Source organism: Eufriesea mexicana, unplaced genomic scaffold (assembly GCF_001483705.2).
Source record: "Eufriesea mexicana isolate 0111107269 unplaced genomic scaffold, ASM148370v2 scaffold592, whole genome shotgun sequence".
NCBI classification, from domain to species: Eukaryota; Metazoa; Arthropoda; class Insecta; order Hymenoptera; family Apidae; genus Eufriesea; species Eufriesea mexicana.
The window spans coordinates 265,212-292,725 of NW_016908735.1; the positions used below are offsets into that span (position 1 = coordinate 265,212).

A 27,514-nucleotide genomic window follows, 5' to 3' on the forward strand; every position below is an offset into this window, starting at 1 on the left:
TATGTATTTGATGGAAGGAATCAGGTCAATTAGTGATCAATTCGGAATAATTATATTATACATATAAAATTAGACGTATGAACTTCAATTGATTACATGCATTATGCTTATTGCTAGATCGTTACCCTAATATAAACAATATAAATACAAAATATTAAAAATAACTGTTTATTTTTTACATTATTCTAAATTCTTTTTTAAGATGATTAAATATATTATTTTTTATATAATTTGAACAATAGAATATAATATTTTCTAAATATTATAATAAATTCTAAATCAATAATACATCCTCAATTGAATTCTATAGGATTTACTTCGCTGTTTAATTTTTTAATTTTTAAAAATTTTCTCTTAATTCTTAATTCATCTCTTATTTTATAAAAATAAAGCAATTATTTCAAGTGAAAGTATAGAACTTCGTCTTTCATTTGTAATTATACGATGTTCTGTCTTGTATCTTTATTTATAATTACATATTAGAATTTAGTATTTCATCCTGATCTATGAACACAGTAAACTTACTTTACACTCAATTGGTAACAATGGGAATGAGTTTAGAATGATTGTCTCTAGATGGCACTAGATACGACAGAACGTGTGACCCAAAAATACAATGAATGGTAGGTTCATTCTGTAACTCGACTGTGATAATATAGCAACATTAATAGTACGTTGGTACTAAATTTATGTCTTAAAAATGTTTTTATCTGATGTAGGTAAAACTGCAATCTGTATTAACCACCATTGATAACAGGAGAATAAAACCCAATCAATATTATTTAATTCTTAATCAAAGAAAAATTTACAGAAATTTTTAAATTGCAGTTAAAATACAATAAAGGAATATTTAAACATAAATGAAATATGGTAACCTTAGCCATACAATTAAAAATTAATTTTTGTGCACCAATTAAAATTTCACAGTTACTTCATCAACCCTGACATTCCCCTCAATAAACAATAAACTTTTAGAATTCTATAAATTAATGACTAAACAATGGACCATCATAAAATATTGCAAATCAAATTTTATTTCATTATGGCTTACGGAATATACTTTATACGATGCTTTATATCCTCACACTATTTTCATTCCATTAATAATTCATTAAATCATATTATAATTTATGCTGTGAATTATTATTATAATGCATACATATTAATTTATGCTATTAATTTATTGTTCAATATACACTATTATCATTGCATTAATAATTCATTTATTCATATTGTAATTCATACTATGAATTATTATTATTATAATTTATACATATTAATCCACGCTATTAATTTATTGCATGACACTACTTGTATCACTTTCGCTTCATTAATAGGCCCTTTAAAGTACATTCAATAAATGGAACAAATGTTTTAAGGAATAACATTTTATTTGTTCTACATTATGCTTACATATAATACAGATGGAACATTAACAATTGTACTTCATCGTCGCAACGAAAATCAAATAATACCTTATTTCATATAATACACGAAATAGTGAAATACAATAACAATTGTTTATTACTTCGCTTGATCGCAAAGAAAGTCAGAATATTCTATTTATAACTATACGTACTATGTCGTAACGATCGTTTAAATACAGTTCATTTATACAATAAACAATTCATATATACTTCGATGAACGAAACAGGACATGTTCTTAAATTATGAATAAATTATAATTATAATAGCCGAGGTATTTCGTTAAAATATTTTCTTTCGTGAATTTGACGTATCTTTGTTGTCTAACATTTTTCAAATTCAAAGTATGATAGAAACGTCTATTCCTTATTAAGCTCCACATCCGGTTGATAAGGGCGATGGTTCGACGCCAACTGAAATTATTAATCATCGAATAATTAGTTTCATCGATTAATCGAGTTCCTTAACTTCTAAGTTAGAACGAAACACAGAAACGAACCTATGGCTTTTGTCAAATACATTCATAACATTTAACAATTCTTCTCTTTAACAAATTAAATTAGTTTCAAGTTTACTTCGATACTAAATGAATCATACACAGGCCAAGATAATTATCTCCATTTATTAAAATTTTTGGAAACTTTAATATCAAAGTACTTGTTTAAACCTTAACCTTTTATCAATTACGCTATTCATTATAACAAAAATTTGTGCTAATATTTATACTGATATTCTGCAAATAACACGAAAGTTATGGTAAGAAGAAAATTCCAAGATCGTATGAGTAAAGTTAGAAAATAATTCAACGATATGTACAATATTTACGCTACACTAATGGAGATATTGACCGTGGTGGCGCTAGTGAGTTAAGTGAAAAGTCGTCTTAAGGCTGTCGAAACGCATACTCGTGAGAGGCTTAGGGTGTTTATATAACACCAGTCTCATATAGCAATAAAGACAAGATATTTGACTAATAAAACACTCAAATAAAACATTGTTTGAGTACTATAATATTCGTATAGTGGAACACTGTGTCCGAACATTTTATTCAAAGAACATAACAGAAGATCTTTCAATTCGTATTCGCCATGGGTATCAAAAATAAACAATAATAATGATATTCGTTTCCTGTTTCTTCTGTTTACAAACGAAATATCTGTGTACCAATTGTCGAATGATGAAGGACAACGTGAAGGGATCCAATATCGGGGAAACCCGACGACGCGACTGAGGAAGAACTATCTCAGATTGGCTCTCGAACTTTTTCTCTGGCGCAACTATCTCGTTGTTCAAAAGCAAAGCCTCCATCTCTTGATGTCTTACACCAGATGCACCGTCGTTTTCTTGCAACACGTTGTCGCGTATATGTGGATCAAACCTCTTCCCATGCCCACCGAAACAGGAATGGCCAAACGCTGAACAACCGCCTGTCAGGACAAAGGTAAACTAATTAGCTTTGTTATATTCATCAAAATGGTATATCAGTTTAGCTTTGGTAATTAAGCTTCTGTTAAAAGGCTCGTTGATAACTTGCGTAGGTTATCGGGAACTTTACCCTCGTAATACCCAGTGAAGCATGGATGTACCATACCTTAAACTTCGCAAATGCTTTGTACTTACTGCGAATAATAAATTTACACTTTGGTATGCCTTTGTTATTTATTAATTTGATTGATTTGTTCGCGTACTTGTTAAGTGATGATTATGGTGAAAGGAATGTTGGAGTATGGTTGCATTTTTACATCGAAGTTTGAGGTCAGATTTCAACTCTGACATTATGTAGACTGACAAATTCAATTTTATTTGGATAATGAAGTTGAGAGCCTCAAAGAATTGGAAATGTGTTTTTAAATATTGTGCTTTATGTCATTTATTCATATTAATCGAGATGTTTTTAAGAAATTTTTAGTATCATTGTCAATTCAGCTTATGTAATAAGATGTTAGAGGACGTTAATATGTTAAAACTGAAGCTAGGAAGTTGTACTGTATAACTAAGTATAGTATACGTGAGGAATAAAAATTGGAATTATTTATTTAAAAAATTATTCATTTTCCAATAACCTGTAACATACAAAGAACAAAAATTATGGAGTAAAATGAAAGTTATATAAGGAAAATATTTGTGAAATGCTTGTAATTATTATAAATTTTATTTGTAGATTTTTCGAAAATGGAAATAAATGTTATTTTTGAAAGAAAATGTCGGATAAATATGGCTTCCCTGTACACTCCTACGTTCATTCGACCTCACAATAGCAGCATACGTTCTTTTGTAACCAATAACAGGCTATTTTTTAATTTAAAAATGCTCCACCATATTTTGCTGTTTTATATCTCAGTTTTCCAATATCCAGGTTATATTACTATCAATCAAAACTTTTGCTGTAAAAGGTTTCAATTCATTAACATGTGAATATAACTTGTACTTCAGTTTATCGATGAAAATAATAATTTCTCTATATTAAAAATATTCTATTGTATTTTTATAAATTCTGAAAAAATAGCAATTGTAAAAACTTGAAGAATTGAAAAAAACAAGTAGAATTTAAATTTTAATATTTAATCTTAGCTTTCATTTAATATGAATGAATAGCAAAAGCTGAACAGCACTCAAAACTGGAGCAAGAATCGCTTAATAAAAGAATTTAAGAGTGAAGTATGGAAAAAGGAAAATTTTTAACGATTTAGTCAAGAAGAAATTAACATTATGATGTAAATAAGAGAAACGTGTACACAATTAGAATTGCTTTGCTATTTAAGCTTGAGCTTTGTACAAGTGAATTTAAGCATAAAGCTCCTACCAGCGTACTCTGCAATTTAATTAATTATTGCAGAAATGATAAATAAATATGTAAAGGGCATTTACGTGAGGAAGGTTACATCATTAATTATAAATAATAAAAAGAAAATTATACAGAAAGCATTATTACTTAATTTTATATAATTAGGATTCTCACTTTTATTGTCAGCTAATTATTATTACTCATTGACTTTTTATTACTATTTTTATTTTACTGTATTTTTAATAACACGATAGTATAAATGTATATTTATGATAATAATAAACAATAATTGCATCATAGCAATATCTAGTAATATGAAAATTATGACATAATTATGAAAATAATAATACATAAATAATAATTTTTGTACAACGTTATCTAATATTATCCAATATTATCATGGCCAGTGTCATAAATGTATATCTTCTGTTATCAGTGGCCATTTTTCGCGAATGTTCAAACGATACCGACTATACAACAACAATAACCATGAAGTCCATCGATATCTAAATATTTCTATTATTAACAATAAGGTTTCTATTAATATACCTATATAATTATTAATATTTATATGTAACCATTAATAACCATAGTTACACGTACACTAACTAACAAGAATTAAGAAACAAAGTTAGAAACTTTTATATACTTTTCATTTCATATGTCCATTAAAATGAAAAATTGTATCACATCAATAAATAATAAGTTTTTCTTTAATATCTTGTACAAAATGTATCCTAAATTTTAACCTAACCTATTTAAGGTGATGAAGAATATATAAAAATTCGCAAATCATTACTGTCTTTCTTAATTTCATATGAAAGTGACAATAACAATAACGATTACTGAATAAAATTACAAAATTGCAAGCAATAAATATTAAATAAAATTCATAAATAAAAATAAATAAATAAATTCTATAACTTAAACCAATTTAAAAATAGAAATACCCACCCTTATTCCGCGCCTTTGTTCAATCTCCGCCATCTGTCAACGAGAAACCCGTATCCCATATACTGAAACCCATTGCAAAGCAACAGAACGTAGCCCTTAAACGACTCGAAATATCGCGGTGCATACACAACGCGAATCGATCTCCCGAAGGTGAACAAATCGCGCGCAACATAGAAAGGGAAAAAGAAAACGTATGAATAAAAAGGGAAGAATGTGTCGCGCGAGAAGGCAAACTAAAAGTCAAACTAGAAATCGCGAGGACGTGATTGGTCGCACGTGACCCACAGCAGGAAATGAGAGCGCCGCGGCTCGGCGAGGGCTCGAACTTATTCACTCAATTATTATCTTAAACGAAGGCTGGCTCTGATCGATCAACGGTTTCGTGCTCTCTTCCCCCTGTTCGCGCGTTTTAAAAGCTTCGAAAGCACTTTAAAGAGACCCGATCGCGGAGGGACTCGTTTCCAAACAACGATTTTTCAAAGGTTCCACGTGCAAACAGTTAAATACCGGGATCGAAAAAATGATTTTTCTCCTCGATTCCTTCTTTATTTTTGCTCGGTCGGTTCACGTATAGGAGATGAAATAATATGAGGAGACCTTGGAATGGAAGGAAAAGGTTAGGTTCGAAGTTGATAATTTTAGAAGAGGGATTGGTGGAAAGGAGATTGAAAAATTCAAAATGGTTCTTCGCGGGAAGACTGCTGGAATCTATCATTGGATGCTATTTAGGCAAATTCTGGTCTTTGGTTTTGAGCTTTTCGCTTCATACGTGCACACCTGTAGATATTTAGGGAGTGAGGTATCTGTACATAAAATTGCAGGTAAGGAAAATTTTTATTTTCATTTTTTGACAGTAATCTTTTTCTACAGAAAAATATATATAGATTCGTCTCGATTTATTTTTAATTTTTAGAAAATATTTTGTGCGAGTGAGATAATTCGAATATTTCATATTTTTAACATATAGAATATCCAATCGGACAAATAGAATTTTCAATTAATTTTAATCAATAGAATCATTTTTTCTTTTTTTTTCTTTGAAAACCCCTTATGATTACTGTTCAAATTTTATATTGCTTCGTATTTAGATTGTGACTGGGATATTTATAGGGAATAAGGTAATAAATAAACGAGGAATAATCACGCTACAAGTAATTTGAAAATTCACTACGTGGCTATAGCAATTAAAAGATATAATAAATATCATATACAGCAAACAAATTTAAAAGGAAATTAGGTGCAAAATAACATCGCTACTGAGATTAAAAATAAAAGTACCAGGTATGAAAAATGTTTCATATATGAAGTAGCACACAATAACTGGTCCATGGAAAAACAAAGATAAAAATAAAAATCGCAGTTATCTCCTTTTTTATGTGGTTACTGTTGTTACTTGGTAATAAATCCAATCTTCTTGCGCATTAAACTTAAAATAAAAATAACTGAAGCTTGAAGAAATGTGATATAAATTCAACACGTCGTTTTACTGTAATATTTATTTCTTACACCTCGTTTCCTTAACGAATTTGACTAATTTCTAGAAATTTTTAAATTATAAAAATGGTTGACAAAAGATACAAGAGTATATAAGAATGAAAAATTAAAGTACGATTAACGAAGAAAAATTCAGAAAATTTCTATCAAGGCGAGTAAATAAACGTGAAAGACTTTTCCCCCCTTACCAAGTTGAGCTAACAAAGTTTCTGATATTCAAAAGTCACTATCTCTGGCATATATGAAAATCTTCGATAAGGGATAAGTAAAGTTCAAGCTGTTCGCACGAACATTCATGGAAGAAATTAATTAATATTTGCATATAACTTTATCAAAAGGATTACAACTTATTCGATAATAAAACCATTATATTCTACACTTTTGAAAATTTATAAACTTTTTCACTTCCTCTCAATATCGATATCTTAAAATATTCGTATATTAATTTTACTTTATTTATTTCACATTTTCAGACAACTAATTTCTCAAACTTGTAAAATGTACATCGAATATTACAAAAATTTATTTTTCATATCTAAAAAGTTTCCCTATCATTAAGAAGACAATTGAGTTATTACAATTTTGACTACTATAAATTGATCCCCAAGTTTTGATAAATTTTATCAAGCATTTGTATGTGAAAGGTATAATAAAATCGATGTAGTACATGACATAAAAATGTAATAAAATCTTATTGTACGAGGGGTGGACCCTTTTCCTTTGCCATCTGAAGCATCTGAATATTAAGTACTGGTTTAAATAAAAGCTCAGTTCTAAAGACTGTATATTATGATTGATTTTATCATCTCATCGAGAGTAATCTTCCTTAAATTATTAAAATCATAAATTTCCCTACCAATATATGTCTTTTTCGTCGTAGAATTTAATAAATATTCCAATAAAGCGTAAATATGTATAAAGAATGAGTCACTTAAATCGATCCCCTCGAATATCTTCTAAACACTCGATGATGTCAAAAAATGTTTCAGATAAGGGCTGATTGGTTTTAAGATAAACATAACTACTAACAGTTACTAACATTTTTGTTTAACAGAATATTTTATTTTTTAATTTATTAAGCGACGTAGTTAAGCTTATAGTTCCTCAAAAAATATACTAATCCAATTATAGGAAAAATTCGATACTTCAAAAGACATATAGATTTCAGTTTCTCGAATCACAAATAGCTAATACGTTTTTACAAAACGTGGCTAATTAAAACCCATAATATTTAATCTCATAAAGAATCTAATGTCACAAATCACGTCTCTTTTGATACCATTTAATCCTTATCAGAACCATTTTTCCATACCACGAACAGTCCAAAGATAGTCCAGAGAATCGATTTAAATGACCCACCTCTACCCTCCATCTTGATTAAACGACAGCAGCTGTAACGCAATCAAAGGACCTAAGTACTTCACCGATACTTCACCGAGCAAAAATTAAGCCAAACATAAAAAACAAAAACAACACCAAACACTTGCAATTTACCCTAACTACCCATAGTAAGAGAAAAATATAAGATTACTTTAATCGTTTCGTTATTATTGAAATATATTCGTATATCGAATTCAAACTTCGCGCCTTAAAGAGCCACAGAGTGTTGGCAACCCTTGAAACCAATTATATGTCATATTGCGATTATGGTAGGCCTTCGTGGGTACGGTGTACAATACTCAAGTGCAATAAATCTCTAATAAAATCTATATTAATCGTTATAAACCCATGGTTATATTATTGAAATACTGTTTCAACTTCCATCTTCTGATATTATATTAACAATTATCTAGAAGCTAATTTTTCTTGCTTTATGTTTCACTATTAATTAACCCTCTCAAAGTATGGTGAAATTACGAATTCAGGCCCAATAAATGTTCATTTTTCTTTTATTTTCAAAAACACTTCGGAGTGTAATAAAAATTTATATTTTTATGTGTATCTGTACCTGTATTTTGTATGTATCAATTGAAAATAATCGACGTAAGTATTGGAATTAAATACTGTAGTAGATATCAAGTACTGGATACTTCATACTGGGTACTAGAAATTGGATGCTAAATACTATATGCTAGGTACTAAATATTGGTTCCTAGATTCTAAATACTGGATACACCGTACTGGATATTAGATACTGGATACTGGATACTAGATACTAGAATATACTGAGTATTAGATACTTGATACTAGATACTAGAATGTATTGAATACTAGATACTAAAATGCATTTGATACTATATACTATATACTAGATATTAATAATACTATATGCTAGATACTAAATATTGGATACTAGATTCTAAATACTGGATACTAGGGACTAGATACTAGAATATACTGAGTACTAGGTACTCGATACTAGATACTAGAATGTATTGAATTCTAGGTACTAAAATGCATTGAATACTAGATACTAGATATTAATAATACTATATGCTAGATACTGAATATTGGATATTAGATTCTAAATACTGGATACTCCGTACTGGATATTAGATACTGGATACTAGGTACTAGATACTAGAATATACTGAGTACTAGATACTCGATAATAGATACTAGAATGTATTGAATACTAGATACTGAAATGCATTGGAAACTAGATACTATATACTAGATATTAATAATACTATATGCTAGATACTAAATATTGGATACTAGATTCTAAATACTAGATACTCCGTACTGGATACTAGGTACTAGATACTAGCATATATTGAGTACTAGATACTCGATACTGGATACTAGAATGTATTGAACACTAGGTACTAAAATGTATTGGATACTAGATACTAGATACTAGATATTAATAATACCATATGCTAGATACTAAATATTGGATACTAGATTCTAAATACTGGACACTTCGTACTGGATATTAGATACTGGATACTGGATACTAGATACTAGAATATACTGAGTACTAGATACTCGATACTGGATACTAGAATGTATTGAATGCTTGGTACTAAAATGCATTGGATACTAGATACTAGATACTAGATATTAGAATGCATTGGATACTAGATACTAGATACTAGATATTAGAATGCATTGAATACTAAACACTAAATACAAGATACTAGATACTAGATAATAGATATTAGAATTCAAATTAGTCGTTAAACGGCCCATCCCGTACAGGAAAAGCTTCGTTCGATGAAGAATTTCGTTTACCCCTCAGGGAGAGCACAAAGGACCGATGTGCTGGAAAAAGTCAGAAAAGGCAAACACGCGGTATCTTTGTTTGGACGTTGATAATCGGTGAGCAAGGGGCCGTTGAAAAGTCGGAAAATAGAGAAAAATCAGCAACACCGTTTCGAGTCCTGCGCAAATATGTAGCTCGTGGCGCGAGCCAGCCAGTTTCACCTTCCACGAGCTTTCATCGGTACACGCTCGCAATAAATCGCATTTTGTCGAGGCCTGTGTCGATGAAAATAGAGATATTTGCAGCAGACACATCCCGGCAATCGTTTCACTAGCACTTTGTGTTTATGATTGCCGACGAAATGCATTCCACGACTGGACAGCCTATTCTGTCTGCCCCAATCCCAATTGCATCCGCGCGTGTCGAGCTTGAACAAGGTTGCCGGCTCGGATGGACCCATTGTTTCCGGATGAGGATGCTCCAGGGTGTAATGACACGTTGTAACTCGTTTTTATTACTGTTTTCATCTTCGTTTGCCATGGAAACGTTGATTCCATGCGAAACAGCGGTCCACTAGGCTCTATTCATGTTCGATCTCCGCACTTTACTTCCCAGTCTGTATGTACACACGTGTTTCACAGTGAATATGGGTTAATCACTTGCGGGTTAAAATTAACAGGAGTCCTATTAAATTTATTCAATTTAATTTGTAATGACGAGGAAATTGTATGGATGCTTGTTCTGTTAAATTCTTTTGATACTTGCATAAACAATATGGATTTTCCTTTGGTTCATTTGGTACCTTTATTCAGCAGTCTTTGGAGAGTACACGTAATTTTTCTGTACGAGAAATGTTGTTTAATAAATATTATTATGCAACGGATTAATTGTAATTGGTTTTTGAAGAACTGTTTTTAAATTATTTTTCGATTATTGCAGAGATTATCGTGCATTTGTTTATGGTAATTGTTGCCTGGTTTATATTCGAAAGTCCATAATGCACAGTCAATAGATCCATTATTATTTTCTGTGTGTGTAATAATAATTCCTATCCCAGGACTTTTCAGTCGGAATGGAGGACTATTCAAAAATATATCACGTGAATAGCTCGCGTTCATGTTCTTATTGGTCTACATTATTAGAGGTACGAATGAGAACTTAAATCGAGTGCTTGAGCTCAATTGAAGAATATATTACCAAAGATCGTTGTTGAACATTAACCCTAAACCTACCATGGTCTGAACTAAGGTTTACCAAACTTTCATTAAAAATTCTACGTTCAACGTTATCATCTTAATCACTCGATTTTTCTTCCAATGTACGTCATTAGTCATTTATAGTTATTTTCTCAATATATCCAGTTATTCTATTCTTTAAAGCTTCTACTTCTTTTCTATTCACCGGTCATTTAACCGTGGTAGGTTTAGTATTAAATACACAGACAAAGAAAATTTGATGAAATGCATGTAAATAAAAATGAAGATATATGCACACTTTTAGTAAATAATCAAATATTTAAATAAATAATTAGATATTTTATATTGGACTTACGTATTAAATATTTGAGAATATATATATATACAAATTCTTCCAATATTAAATGATCTCATTTTTCATTCCGTTATTAAATTTTAGTCTACAGCAAATATTCGTGAAATTGACTGAAAGAAATTTAGATCGATTTGTACATTCACGGATACAAAGAGACGTTGAGACAGTACAGACGCTTCATCGACCATGATTTTCGCACAGGATCGCAGGGCTGAGAAGAATAAGGAAACCCGCCATTGATTCGAGCGATTATAACAGCCATAAACGTTTTACAACAGAAGCAATTAGAGCAAACCTAATTACGTCCGACGCAACAGATTACGAGTGACCCATGAAATTAAGAATTACCAACAAATACAATTTCCCCGTCAGATAAAAGTATCATTCCGTTTTGAAGTAAGTGGAAGGATTATTTCAGCAAAATTGGTAGAATAAGTTCGACGCCATTTCCCCCGATTTACGTAATTAATTTCAACTTTAAATCACTCTCTCGAATAATTACGAGAACCAGCGAAACAAACAGCGTAATTCTTTGTATGCAAGAGAACACGAATTAATTCAATGTCATTCACTTTAACTTCGCCTCGTCCTTAATCCATAGATTACGAAGAAAACGAAGCAAACCACTCGTTCGTTAAATATTTTTGCCAAACCAAGCATTGAAATTGTTTATGGAACATCTACAAAGTTGAATAAAAATTGCACGAGTCTTCGAACATCTAAATAACTTCGAATTTTCCAGATGACAGGGATTTGACTGAAATTAGCTGGAGAAAATAAAAATCGTAAATTCTAAAAATATAAAAATGAAACCGAAATTGTATTTATATTTATATATATATATATTTAGGAGAACTCATTTCAGAATGGTTTTAAAGACAAACAGGACAGTTTGCGAAGTTAGTTTGCGAAGCAAACGCGAGATTCAGCGAGCTGTTTCCAAAAATAATTGGACAGTCGAGGATAATATTGTCCCGTAGAACAATGCAGAGTACTTCCATGACGTACCGAGAATTTTCAAAGTGATCCGCACGTCTACGAAGCTCGCGGTGTCAACGCGGCCAAGATGAAACATCGTTCTTGAGAAGGAGCAGCAAAGGAGGAGGAACTTTGCTCGACCTCGTTGTAGGGTAGAAACGACGTTATTCCTGGAATCGAGTGATTTAATAAAAGCGATTCGTCTCGGTACAAACCCACGAATGCCTGCTTGCATTTAAAGCGAGACATAACGATGAACATTTAATACTTTACCCAGTTTTTATTCACCCTTCGTCCGCCATATTGGAAAGTCTAAAGAAATATTTGCCTTTCGTTTAATTTTCTCGCATGTTCTGTTCTATTACGCTTTGCACAAATGTCTTAGCTGTGTACGAGTTCTTTTTAAAGATTCCCTTTCTTCCTTTTCTTTTTTAACATTCGTCGATTTAGTGTTTGTAGCGAGAGTAAGTGAGGTTATGTTTCCTCCTCCGTAAACATTGTACATTGATTCGTGTAAAATGGATGTGTTAAATCAATTTGATTTTGTTTATTTGATAATGTTTTGAAATTTTTATAGGATAGGAGATACGAATATGAATATTGGAGTATTTAGTAATTAATATTTAATTAATATTTCGATAAAATTCGCGTTTTTCTATTTCTGGATTTATAACAAAATTTTTTCCCAAATTACTTTTTTAGATTGAATATATTTCAATATTGATAGAGTTATGTAATAAAAGTTTTAAGCAAATCGTTCTTTAACCTTTGTATAAAGAGTGTACCTAAGCCACAAACGGTAATTAATATTTTTACAAATACTTTGACGTAAAAATTTCTGTTGATTTTCCGTGGCGTTAATAGCTCTGATGACTTCACAATTACACGATGTTAAGAAAATAACACTAATAATGTAATGCTAACTTCAATTTCATGAAACAACCAGCTGAAATTATAGATAATTTCATACTTCGATTCATTTGTGACATATGAAAGAATTTCGTTAATTTATAGTTATAGTTAATTTATAATTTATGTTTCTTTTATTAATCCATAAATTGATCTATCAAGCTTCAAATTCTCGAAAAATTTCTATATTTAAAAATTTTTTATGTGTGTTTTTAAATATGTTATAAGCTTTCCTGCAAAAGTACTGGTGACTTAAAAAAATTCGAGAGAGGAATTAAAATTTTTTGAAACATTTTTGTACCATTTAAGAGATGGGTATATTTACGTATTCAGGACCTGGTTAGATATTCTGTATCTCCTCTGATAATAATTAATAACTCTCTGGAACGCGTCTCCAGAGAAGTAATAAATAACATATTGCTGAGATAATTGTATTTGATCCATCATAGAGTTCTCCAAATACAAAATCGAATAAATCAAATTATTCCTCGAATTATTTCTCCTTTCTGGCACCCACATTCATTCAGGTACACTTCACGTTAATGTGAAAACTGAATTTCATATGATTGACAATAGAGTTTCAAGTATTACAAGCACAAGCAAGAATTGAACGAGAAGAAGAAATTAACTCAAGATTATATTATAATATAAAATTATAATTAAAAATTATGAAAATCGAATTAAATCAAATTATAATACCAAATTTTGTATTATTTATTCACAGAAGATATAGACGAGATATAAATACTAAGTTATAAAATGGTCGATATAAATGGTGGAGGTAAAAGGATTAATAATTTATACTTCTCTATATCATACATAACTATCATGAAAAACATTCATTAAATAAAGAATAATCCAACAGGTAAAAGTTTTACCCTAACTCTACTTCGATTAAAAAAATTATAAAAAGGATGAATTTTTAAAACCAGAGAAAATCATTTATCGCTAATAGTAAGTATAAATTACGCAACTATGTTATTCGAAAACGAAACTGGTCATTAATCTCACGATCGAACATGTTCAGTCTGTAATGAATGAAGCAACACGTCGATAACGAACTCAGTGATACAAAGTATTTGCCCAGTAATAGAGCTCTAATGATTGTTTCCGTTTATTGCGTAACGAGAGTGCATTCCGTTGTTTCACCGATTTCTAGAATTTCCCAATTCGTGGAACTCAACGAATAATATTTCTATTCCATCAGGAGATTGCTGTCAAACTACTTCTTCGAGTTACGTTTCCCCTATAAATAATCATGATTGGCAAACACGATAAAGATGACTCACGATGATACGTATTATATTTCTCCCTTTTTATTTGCAAGAATTTGGAAAATCTTTTAATTCACTGGAAATAAACCATTTCTCTTTCATATTTGGTTCGCACAGTGAAAATTAACTCGTTAAACTATGAAATCCTTGCTTCGTTAGCGTGCGAAGGTTTCTTAAAATATACGGGATATCAGGATAATGCAGGATACAGGATAAAGCAGGATGATTCTACGTCCAGGTTGCTCCAATGACGCGGTAGGATGGCCATCGTGGGGGTTTTAGTGGGCTAGAATCCCACATAACATCACACCCTCCCCTACGGGGGTCGGGCATTTTTCGAAGATTTCTCCCACGTAAAAAAAAAAAAAAAAAAGGATGATTCTACGTGAAAAAATGAATCGATTATGTGGAGCAACATTTTTCCATACGAAGCTTCAATTTCGAGGAAATCAGTGTCGAAGTTTGTGGAGTGCGCGAGAACACGAAAGTGCAACTGCACGCATCCCACATGAACTTCAACGTTGATTTATTCGAAACTGAAGCTTCGTATGAGAAAATGTTACTCGATATTTTTGTTTTATTTTTTCGCGTAGATTCTTCATTGTTAAAATTATGACACTAATTCACCGAAGAAATTGTTTAACAATCTTGAAACTACTTTGGGCTCCGGTTGACGAGTGATTGAAATTATTTGCGTGACTATATTGTAATTCGTTAATTAAATTTATCGATCAAAATTATAATACGATGCACGTCTATAAGATTAAAATAAAAGAGAACAGTAATACGTCTATTATATAATAAAAATTAATTTATACGTTATTAGCCTGTTGCACAGCGAATATAGTAAGAAAGGTTTTGCAATAAATCTATAAATAGGATTAAAATAAGACTAAAGTTAATTACGGCCCTCGGTTAAATACCAATTTATACTGTTATTCTCGCAGGTATTTTCACGCTTCGTACTCTGCAAATACCTCTTACTTGACTGTTTGAATGTCAGCTCGTTGCAGCAACGATAGGAAAAGAATATTCATATTTGGTATAACTGATATAACTGTTTCGAAATGTAAACGAATTTTTCGATAAATCGAGTATTAACATCAAATGTTTCCATTTAACAAATTTTGTATTATTATATCGAGCTATTCTTAATAAACGTTTAACTGAATTAATGCAATGACGATTCTTCAATGACGAAATCATCGATTTTATTATGTAATATTCCATTCGAAAATTCATCCGTATATTATTACATCCACTTGTACCAAATATTGTAGGACAAGTACATTAATAACACTTGAACAACTGTACCAAATAATTATCCATTTAAAGGCAATACTATCCTTCTGTAGTTATTTATATTTACTTTAATCCAATAATTAAGATATAAAATATAATGAAATATATGGTAACCTTAATTTTTTAACCATTAATGTATAGTATTATTTATGTTAGAAATTAATTGTTAGATAGTTTAATTTTATTTATTTAATTATATTTTATATCTTCGTTACATGTTGTATTTTATATTCCATATTTTATATCAATTGTCAGAGTGCAACTGTAATAGTCATGTGCTTTTACTCTGGATAGAAACAGGTGGCAGGAATTACTTTATGGCCGTACCTTGTTACGCTACCTTTTATTCTGTTAGTACATATCAGTGTAAATATTTAATCCTCTTGGACTATTTACTCGACCATTGAGAAGTATCATGATATGCGTCATCTATTTTCAATATTTGCCAAGTATTTTCCCCCTGTTGCTGCTTTCGTGTTTCTCTACTTAACCCATAGAAGTTTTAGACACATGTGCAAATAACGCAGACACGTATTTCATTTTAGTTCGATATTTATACTTGTTCGTAAAAGATTCCACCTCTGGTTTAAAAAATTGGTTCATAGAAGAAATTAAATAATTAATTATATAATAAATATGGTGCTAAATAGTTGGCTGTCAAATGGCTGTCAAATGAGAACCATCTTGTTTTATGACATTCGTGTGTCGAGTAGCCGTGTACAGCAAATATTCTGGCATAATTCAATTTTCCATTTCCTGTCCATTTCTGGCACACCTTGCCACCAGTTTTATCTCAAAACGGCCAATGGGAATATTTGTAACTTTTAATATGGAAAAAGCTTGCAAGTGATAGATCAGATGAAGTGGAACTATGAAAAGTTTTACTATATATATCGTAGTATAGTTTATGTATATATATATATAATACTATATATCGTAGAAATGATATGTTATGCCTGTATTTTGTTGAAATTTATTTTGTTTTATTGACATACTATTATACTGGTTTAATTAATTTTTGATTATTTAATAATTTGGTTATTTTTAAAATTTAATTGCAATTGTATTTTATAGCTATATAATTTTTTTTATATTTTTCTTACAAGTAAAGCAAATTCTAATTAAAAAGGACCAACCTACCTCCATCTCCGACTTCAACAAAGCACATAAAGAATAATTAGTATATCTTTCATTTTATTCTATTAAAATTTTATTTGCACGTTGAACCAAAGTATCTTTTCATAACACTCGTTAGTATTGAAATATGCAATTAAAATAAAGGACAGGAATCAATTATATTTTTTATCTCTCATACGCAAATGAAATTCTAATTATAAAGAACCAATTAGCTTAATTCATTTATAAATATAGCTACCCACGTTAGAAGTAAATTGATATGTAAAATGTGTATATATAACAGCTTACAATTGAACTTTGAAGATTATATGGAAGAAATGAAAGGATTTAATAATTCTCAGTTTCCATTGACTCGATGTCGCTTAAGTAGTATTTGATCTATTAAGTATTATTATTGTCAAATATAGCACTAACGTAATAACTATTAAATTCTCAGTGAATCGTAATAAATCAATAAATCGGTATACAAAGAATGATTCGCATAAATTCGTCGTATTACATTTACATCATTCAAATATTAATTATCCATTAAGTGTCCTTTTGTTAATGAAGCAAACTGGACACTGTATTGAGATTACATAACGCTGAACATCATTTGCTAATTTCGAATTATTCGATATCTCGAACAAGCTAATAATAACCCTATTGCTGGGAAAAATTGGATTGACTGTCGCCTTTGATAAAGCTCTAATCATTCTAACGAAAGAGGTAACGTTCAATCAATTAAAGAAGAGTAAATGAAGTTAGGGTCACGGTGCATCCAGCTGAAACAATGGTTTCCCGTTAGTTTCCAGAGAACCTGCAGCAACAGCGATTGTTAATGAACTAACCATAAGATAACAAGTGAAGTAATCGGAAAGACATCTAATACCGTGGTTAAAAGATGTACGTAGCAAACCATATCAGCTTTCAAAGAGAAAAATCCATCGTTGCGTGGTGAAAGGTCTCATGTTGCAATTTGAAAAATTTCTACTTCATTCGTTAATCGAGTTACAGAATACACGATTCACGTATTTATCAGAGGAAAAGATAAATACAAATCCTATAGTCCTCAAAATTATTCTTTTCTATTTTTTGACACTAAAAATTTGTAACACCATGACGTACACTTTTACGAGGACGAATTTGAATAAAATAATTTAATTCAAAGTTTAAAAGTCAACTCAGAGTCTGTAACAGATTTCCAATGCTGAGAAATAATATTTATCGAATGTAATTAAATATAATAAAGTTAAAATATAATTACTCGTTTTCTTGTTTTGATATTTTATTTTAATATCGTGGTGATTTCTGTTCGAAAAACTGCTCGAAAAATTGAAGGTGGAAAGAGAACGTTAATTAATGTTAACGAGTTTCTCATTTGTGAAAAGCATTTTACATAACGCAGTTTACGTGAAGGCGGAAGTAGATTAATTCGTTAGAATAAAATAATATAGGCATGCTTTTACCAATCAATCTTTGCATTAACTCGTAACGAGAATTATTCAATGCAATTATATGCATCCTCTTCGAATTTCAATGACACAAAGTGTCAATTGAACTGCCCTAATGAAATCTTTATAAAAAATATTAAAAAAACATCGTTAAAATTTCAATATCCAGAAATTAAAAATTCTCAAAGCCAATAATTACATCAATTTTTAATTACTCAGTTAAACCTGCGATTTTCAACTTTCAACGAGTCAAAAAATGATTTCTTAATTTTCACGACACATTTTAAAATCCTTTTAAATAATCTGAATATCCAATTATTATTCCCTATCGAAAATTAATTTTTACATGTCATTACCTCTAAAGAAAAATTTCATTAATTTAAAGGGAAAAATATAATTTGAGGCAAAAATATAAATTAATTAAAAATATTATTCAAGAGGAAACTCCATTTTTCACTTAAGCTGTTATGATTAAATTAAAGATAATATTTGAAGATATAAGGTCCTGGAATATTAAGGGGTACCGTGTCACATAGAATAATTGTCTTTGAAGAAAGAAAATTACTATAATTCCTTTATCTCTCGCTTTCCTTATTTAAATCAATTTACACTCAATCGGATATTGATACTTTTCTATACTCTGAGGCGTATGAACGCGGAAAAGGACCAGATTATACAGATATGTATCATAAGTCGATATACCCATCGAGCGTGATAGCATTATAGAGATGGCACGAGATACTTTTGAACCTCTGGTAAGTAAAATCCCATTCCCATCATATTTTTCATACATTAAATTATTGTGAGTAATAAGATTTAGTCTGAATGAAACTGATACGAGTAAAGACGATTAAAGGAGATAATGGTGACCTCGGGAAAGAAGCAAAATTTATTATAATTCCTGGATTCTCGATATTTATACAAGAAAATATGGTGTACTAATATTTTAATATCTTAATATTTCTTAACATAATGTTTAATAAGTTCGGATAAAAATCAGTAGGGTTGGAAATTTCAGCACCATTTGACAATTAAGCTGAGAGATTAACATTTCGTTTAATCTTATAATGCATTACTGATAAACCTCTTATTCCTTGGATAAGTGAATGGAAGTAATGAAAATTGAAATTAAAATTAAAATTTGCACGGTATCGATATTTGATGTTAATTTATCAATGAAAATTTATACTTCGGTATGAAATCAATAAATATTCTGTCATAAGCAATTTTATGTTCAGAACAGAACGTTGAATGCTGCATTTAAAAAATTAGAGACAACTCTCTGTGTCGATAAGTATACGAAGTTGCAAGGAACTAGTTAGCACATTGTGTATCTCCCTAGACACCGTACAATTTTCATTTTACTAACTTTTATCGCGCTTTATGGGTAATTTAAAGTTGTCGAGTTAAACAAATCATTGCACGATTTTATCGCGTATTACTTGTCAGAATAATCGAATAAATTCTATTAAATCTTCCATTGGTCATTTTGTATTTTTCATCACTTAATATTTAATACTATTTAATACTAATTTTCATACTTTAATATTTAATACTTTTAACTATCATTTATTAATTATTATATGAAATAACGCAAAATTTATCTGCAAAAGATCATTTAATGATCGTTAGTAATTAATGCAATAAATAAATAACACTATCTTTGAGTCATTTTGATTGAATCATGGAAATATTTTTGCAAAAGAATTTTCAGGAATTATAAACATGAAAATTTAATATGCAAATCATAAAATTGTAAACGTCATCAAATAAAATATTTTTGATTAAAATTCACTTACATTTATGTAATTTATGTAATAATCATAAATTGGTAGATAAATTAAAAGATATTATCAATAATAATATAGTATTAACTTCAACATATTAAACAATTATGAAGGAAGGTATTTCGGACAACAATTTCTGTGAAATTTTAAAATCAAAACATCAAATTTCCTCTTTTCTCGATTACGTGTGTTATTTCCATAAAATGTCGAACAAAAAATTTGAAGAAATAAAATGTCGGTCGCCCATGTGGTATAGACATGAAACAGAGTACGCTCACGGTGTATCTGTCACGAGTTAACATGCCAATTATATCAGTTTTCCTATTACAAAATAAAAACGTACGAAATGGTAAAAATCGGTCCCTCAGGCTATAACTCTTTTTTCTATAATGTAATTAAAATTTCTTTGCTAAATATTTGTACGGAAATTGGAAATATTGAACCTCGAATATACTTTGATCGTGAAAAATATGGATCATACGATAGACAGGAAAAGAGATGAGATTGTACGAAAGTGAATAATATGTATTATAAATAACTAACGAAATTTGCATGGATTAATTTATTGTAAAAGACATATTTAAATTATTAAATCAATTAAATTCATTGACAACTTATTAAATAAATTAAAGAATTGTTTATAGAGTATTACTATCGTTAATAGGCATAGAAAATAAAGTAAAATTTTTAAAATGATTTTACAAAAAATAATTAAAATACTTTTACAGTAAAATAATTTTCCTGCGTTTATTATACTATTACCTATTTACACTCCAATGTAAATTAATTTAACAAAATTGAAACAGTTGCATGAATAATATAATAAATTACCAAACTTAGTCCAATTTTATTAAATCAATTTTCCCATTATGATATTAAAACAACCTAGTACCTAATTTTTACAATTTCCTATATTTCCACTATGACCATAGTAGCAATTCAGAAAATGAAGTCCATTTAATAAAAATTAAAATTAATTGCAATAATTAAAAATAATTAAACAGTAGAACAAAAAATTTTGACTAGTCGAATAATTTTATAATTCTATGATAATTAAATTTTCCCTTATTTTGAATAAAATTGTTAAATTCATTCTGTCAATGAATAGAATTGATATTAAAGTTATTATAATAATTTAACTGGGCAAATATCAAACACAAAACTAGGTTTACAACTAATCCAAATCTATCTGTCAGGAATATCATTAAACATCGTAGTTGTTCCAAGCAGACGTTTACATAATCACACACCGATTTCCATACTTCGTAAAACATCCTCCATGGAATTAATCTGATATTTCCATAAATTTTTCACTCTCCTCGAGAAATCTTTAAAAAATCTTTGAAAAATCGACGAACTTTCTATCAAGATATTTTATGCCACATCCACGTAATTTTCGTTCAATCGTGACATAAACATTTCCCAAAAAGAAATATTTACTGTCTAACTTCCTCATAGACAGTCTTCCCTCTCTCTCTCTCGACAATGAAAAGAGAAATTTGAATTATTTTTGATACCTTTCGCGTCACGTCCATCAAAGTGGTCATTAGTCGCGATTCATTTAAACGTGGAATCGAGTTGATCGAAGGGAATCCACGATTAATTAGCAACGGAAGTATCAACAAATATGAACAAATCCAATTACGCGGGGCATAATGTGGAGCTGCATGCTCACCCGTGTTTTCCGTGCACGCGTCAATTTTTACGTAAGTTCAAAATGAATTTGCAGTACGTTTTGCAAAACGATGAACAGAGAAAAATTCGATGATGTTGAAACTAGCGGACGAGGAAGAAACGCGAGGATAATTGGGAAGATAAAAGAGGAAAACTAAGATCCAAATGGAAATGTAGAATCAACTCTGTGAAATTAGGTGATATCATTGCTGTATGACGAAACTGTGAAACGTCGTAATTGAAAAATAAAGTGGACGTGCTTGGCAACATTGACGTGAATAATTATGTCAGAGAGACTGTTAGAGTGTAAATATAACTTCGTTTATTATTGCACTAGGAATAAACTGGACAAAATGAATTGACAGTTTCGAATCTTTGTCTCGTAATTATTGACAACGTGCAACTGTTCTTGGCAAGATTAATATTGTTCTCTATCGAGTTAAAATTGAAATACAAATTAATTTTGTATTTATTTTTAATTAAATATATCTTGTTATATGTAAGATGCAGTTTATACTAACGATATTATATAAAATTTTGGAGAAATTATACATATATATAATGTAATTATATAAAATTATGTGTAATATACAATTATATTTATAATTGTGTTTATAGAATATATTAAACATATATTTAAAGAAAGATACATATGTTGAACAATCCAAATTTTTATTTTGACAACCAAAGTCACCAAAATGTTGTGTTTTTGTCTTCAGTTAGATTGGTTTGCCAGTTCTATCGTAAGGTATAATCCAACGTGTACAGTCCGCTCAACAAATCGAATATGATCCAGCCCGATACACCAAACACCACCTATGCGTTAAGATTCGATACAATGTGTAAACTCGTGAGCGCGTGAACACCAGCAAAGAGAAGAAAAACGAAATACCGGTTGCCAAAAAATTTTCAAAACTAAACCAGGTCAGATCTTTGAATGAAATTTCGTCGTTCGACATCAAAACCGAGCAAATTGAACCCAGTTATAATTAAAGTAAAACAATAGAGTAAGTGACAAAGAAGGAAATTCCAGAAACAGAATGGTAGAAAAAAGTAAAACTAGAAAGTAAAATGTAAATCGAATAAACAGGTCATAACTTTTTGATGGAAGCTTGCAGAGGATGTCCTGCACAATGTGGCCACATCACGGACAGGTTAACTTTTTAATAGTATATTGTAGACGAGAAACAATGCCCGAAATGAATTTTAAATTCATAATTAATAATTACTATTATAAGAAATTTATTACATATTTTATTCTTCTCTATTACACTCTGGCTCTTCAAACCATTTAACTCATTCGTTTCATATAACCCTATACGAACCCAAACTGTACACAGGTGTCGCGATAAATTTTATTTCGAACATAAAATAATTCCTGCATCCTAATTCACATACAAAACGATTCCCAATAATATCTCAAATTTGATGACATATTTTACCTGTACTTAAATGCTTAAAAATTTTTAAGCTTTTCTTTTTAATACAATAGCTAAAATTTTCTAATTTGAATATCTCAAAAACTAAAACCTAGATGGGATAACATATTTAGAAAGAAAGTTATTTAAAATATCTCTTCAACATATGAAAAAATCATCAAAATCAGTGTGATAATTATTCACGTAATTATCAAAAAGCAAAATAATCTCGAAAAATATCTCTTTGCAGACAAATATCTTCCAAACACCCCGAGCTATTAAATCTCAATGGTACCTCCGATTTTCCACCCGCTTTTCCGCCCTCCACGTCCAACCATCTTTACATACCCTCCCCACCTCGACGTCCCTCCAGTCATTCGTTTATAATCGAACATTCGGATTAACGCGTAACATTGAGTGGATAATCTTTGTTTGCCGTCACGATGGAACTAATTTAAGTTCATGTTGCGCCGAACGGCCTAGAATTATTCGTTCGAATGCTCTTACGTAGCCCTCACCAACGCGTGCAGTGAAGTTCCCGTTGAACTTTGGCTACAAAGATCTAATATGAATGATTCCCATTCACGAGTGCGATGCAATCGCTCTCGTATCTCTTCTAATGGAATTCGAGGTTAGGTTATACAGCCTACGCGCGCCCTCTGGCGACCGGAACTTTAGTTGTCTCGATTGCCGCGTTAGTTGTCGCGAGTTGCACGTCAGCCATGTTTTTTCGCGGAATAGCAAGTTACAGAACAGAGTTGGACCATGGAGATGTTCGTCGAAGATCGAAGGATTACAGAGAATCGAATTACATTCGCGAAAGCTTGATTATGATATGTGGGATTTATTGGTAGGACTGGTGGGGAATTGGGAGGTTATGGGAAGGGAAATATGAGGAATGGAAACGTAATAGCTACGATGGAGGTTATACGTTGGTAGCTGTTAGGGCAAATCCGTCATTTGCTATTGGGTTATCGGTTATTCGTGATATGTAATACTTCGTTCCCACGTTTTCCTGTGAAAATTTTAGTTTCTGAGTACTGTTTATTAGTACTCGATTTTTTGGTTTATAAGTATTCGAAGTACAGTTATGTGTACATGGGTATTTGTAATTGTAATGGTTTTTATTTTTAATCCCTTAAGAGATTTATTTCATTTTGGAACTGTACACCTGTCTGATTAATTGGTTTTAAGTTATGACGAGTATACCTAACGAAAGGAAAATGCACTTACTATAAAATTGAAATGGATTACAACGAAGTAACAAATTTTTATAGTTGCTCGTTTTTAATGTATATTCTTGTTGATTAAAAATTCATTAATGTTATTTATGAAATTTTTAAGTCGATAAATTCGTATACGAAACAACATTTGGAATTAAAAATATGTTTATGTCAACTAATTAATTATTATTACTCTACAATTATGAATTAATGCCAATATTATGAACATCTTTCTTATTTTATTTATTTATTTCAATAAAATTTATAACTAATCAATGAACTTTTGTAAGCTATTTATAAGAAGCTACATAAATTTAATTTCCCGAAATTTTGCAATTTTGCAATTTTTTAAACCTTGGTGTTATATGAATAAGAAAATAATTTTAAATAATTATGCAATATTATTTTGAATAAGCTTGGGATTCTACATTTCAAAGAATATAATATTAGTTATTCGTGATAAGAGATACTTCTATAAACTTATAACAAATATTAAATTTTTATAATTTGGAAATATTACATACACGTATAAGGAGTTTCAATCTCGTTGCTTTAAATCTGTTTAAAATATTAATGACGGACAAGTAAATTAATTCCAAACCAATTTGAACGATTGAAACTAGACAAATTAGAAAGAAGTGTCAATTAACACGATTATAAATCACTAAATCACTAAATCCCCGTAATTCCTGCGACAATTCATGCCCGTACTACTATATTTAATAAAATAAATAGGAACAAGGAATTAATTTCGAGTTTGAATGATCTATTAATCCTCTTAAATCATAAATTATTCGTCTAAATCACCATCCTGTTGAATTTAATAGACGAATCACGTATTGGCCAAAATTATGCGAATAGTCCAATCGATTTATCCCGTTTTATAACTATTTCATCTCTACAAAATCACGAATCTTCACCCCATTCATCACACCACAGGATAACAGAGAATCGATGAAAAGCTATAAAAGAAGAAAGTTTCATTCGTTAATCGTGGCTACTCGCACTGCAGAAGAAAATTTCTAATTCTTCTCTCATGTAGAAGCATTTTATTTCAAAACTTTTTCCTCGCTTTCGAACCGTAGATTGCTCAATTCTTTAGCAAACTTTAAAAAACTGCAATGTATAGCTTCATTACCAAGGAATACGTAAATCTCGAAGCTGTTCTCATCGAAGCTTTTCTCTTTCACTATACAAATCGATTCTCACGATAAATCGCATTCGATAAATGTTAACGCGAATAAATGTTATCATTAACATGATATGGAATCCACAAAACAATTAAAAGAAAAAGAAAACAAAAATTAATTAATCACAGCAAGTCCTTCCCATGGAACATGCAACTACTTGCATTGAACTATATACATTTTTATTAAATATTGCAGTAAATAAATTTCAAGATTAATTTATTATATTTTATAAAACTAATTCTCTATTTGGTAACACATTTTAATCTCACTCTGATAGATATAATATTTATAATAATTAATTCTATCTTCGTGAATAATAATATTGCAAAAAGTCACAGAAAATTGCAAACAGTCTGTGCACTTCAAAATTGAAATTATATATATCATAGTATTGCATTTTTACTTTTCAAAATTACATTTTCTTTCTACACCTTTAAAGTTATCAAAGAAATGTGCACTATGGAAATTTGTACCATGAGAACGAATATTGAAACGTATTTTCGTGGACATATATAAATTTCGAAATTGCACCTATCAAAGAATTTTATTCCATGACTAGTTTTCCTCTTTCATAATCACATTTTCCTTTCACTCTCGACGAATAACAATATTACAGAAAAATCCCGAAAAATTACACATGGTGTATCTATTTCAAAAACCCTGTAATTGTCTGTTACCCCAAAAAATGTCAAAATCATGCGTATCAAAGAGTCCTATTCCAAACTAAATTTCTCCATTTAATATCACATTCTATTCTTACCTTTAACGAATAGAATTACGTCTCACAAAAATTCCCAAAATTTACCCTTTTAAAAATTCCGTAAATACCTGTCTCTAAGAATGAAAGTACTTTATCCTAATGCAAGGTCTCCTCTTTAAAACGAAATAAATCGGTACTATACTGAACAACTATATTCCAAAAATTACCAAGAAAATGTCTGTTTCGAAAATTCCATGAATTCCCATCTCCGAAGAAAAATCTCAAAATCACACGTGTCCCTAACCAAATTCTTTTCATTAGACCCTCGTCTCTATGGAAAAACGATATCCCCAAAAATCCTAAAAAATCCCCAAATATCCCCGAAAATTCCCCAAAAATTCCCCAAAATTCCCCAATAAACGTACACTTCGAAAACGAAACCCATCTCTAAGGAACTATACATCATGTACAAGGAACAAATTAACCTATAATAAATTAACAAATTAACCTAACCCACTTCCCACAAACATAAATCCAAAAATCACACGTATCTCGTTCCAAAACTACCCCGTCAAAGTCGAAATCCCGAGAAAGGTAGAAATTGCGATGTTGGTGGAATATTACAAGAAATATTGGAAACACACGGAACTATTGAATAAACAAATTACTCACGCTTAGCGTAAGCCAGGTCAGTGACAGAGAATATGACCATTAACGCGCAGACGGATACGCAGACCGAAAGGTGAAGACCGGAAGTGGTATTGCTCTTCATGCTGCTCCTCAGGAAGCCGTTCCTCTCGACTGGTCGGCTGGTGGGCAACTAGTAGATGCTTCCTCGACGAGCAGGTGGTTGTGAATGAACGAAGGGGATGTCACGCGTTCCTTCTTTTACAGGAGCGCGAACCGGAGGGGCGCAGCCGTGGGTGGTGTGTCACACTGGTCATATACAGGGTGTTGATACGTTGTGAATGCGGGTTGATAAAAGTCGTTGAAAGAGACGCGAGTTCGAGAGGCGTCTAACTCGTTCGTACGACAACTCCACGGTGTCACTCTAATTGTACTCTAGATACGTGCGTGTGCGTGTGCACATGCACGATACTGCAGCTTCGCAGACGAAACTGGTTAGAAATGG

General features: G+C 30.5%; 1 protein-coding gene across 1 annotated transcript; it reads right to left on the reverse strand.

Annotated features, from left to right (window-relative positions):
* Positions 1-1,784: 1,784 nt before the first annotated feature.
* LOC108545827 (uncharacterized) lies at positions 1,785-27,154 on the reverse strand. The gene is made up of 3 exons (XM_017897619.1): positions 27,055-27,154; positions 2,590-2,852; positions 1,785-1,838 (listed from the first exon to the last, which is right to left on the reverse strand). Exons 1-3 carry the CDS (start codon positions 27,152-27,154, stop codon positions 1,785-1,787), a joined length of 417 nt encoding a protein of 138 aa, XP_017753108.1.
* Positions 27,155-27,514: the final 360 nt, after the last annotated feature.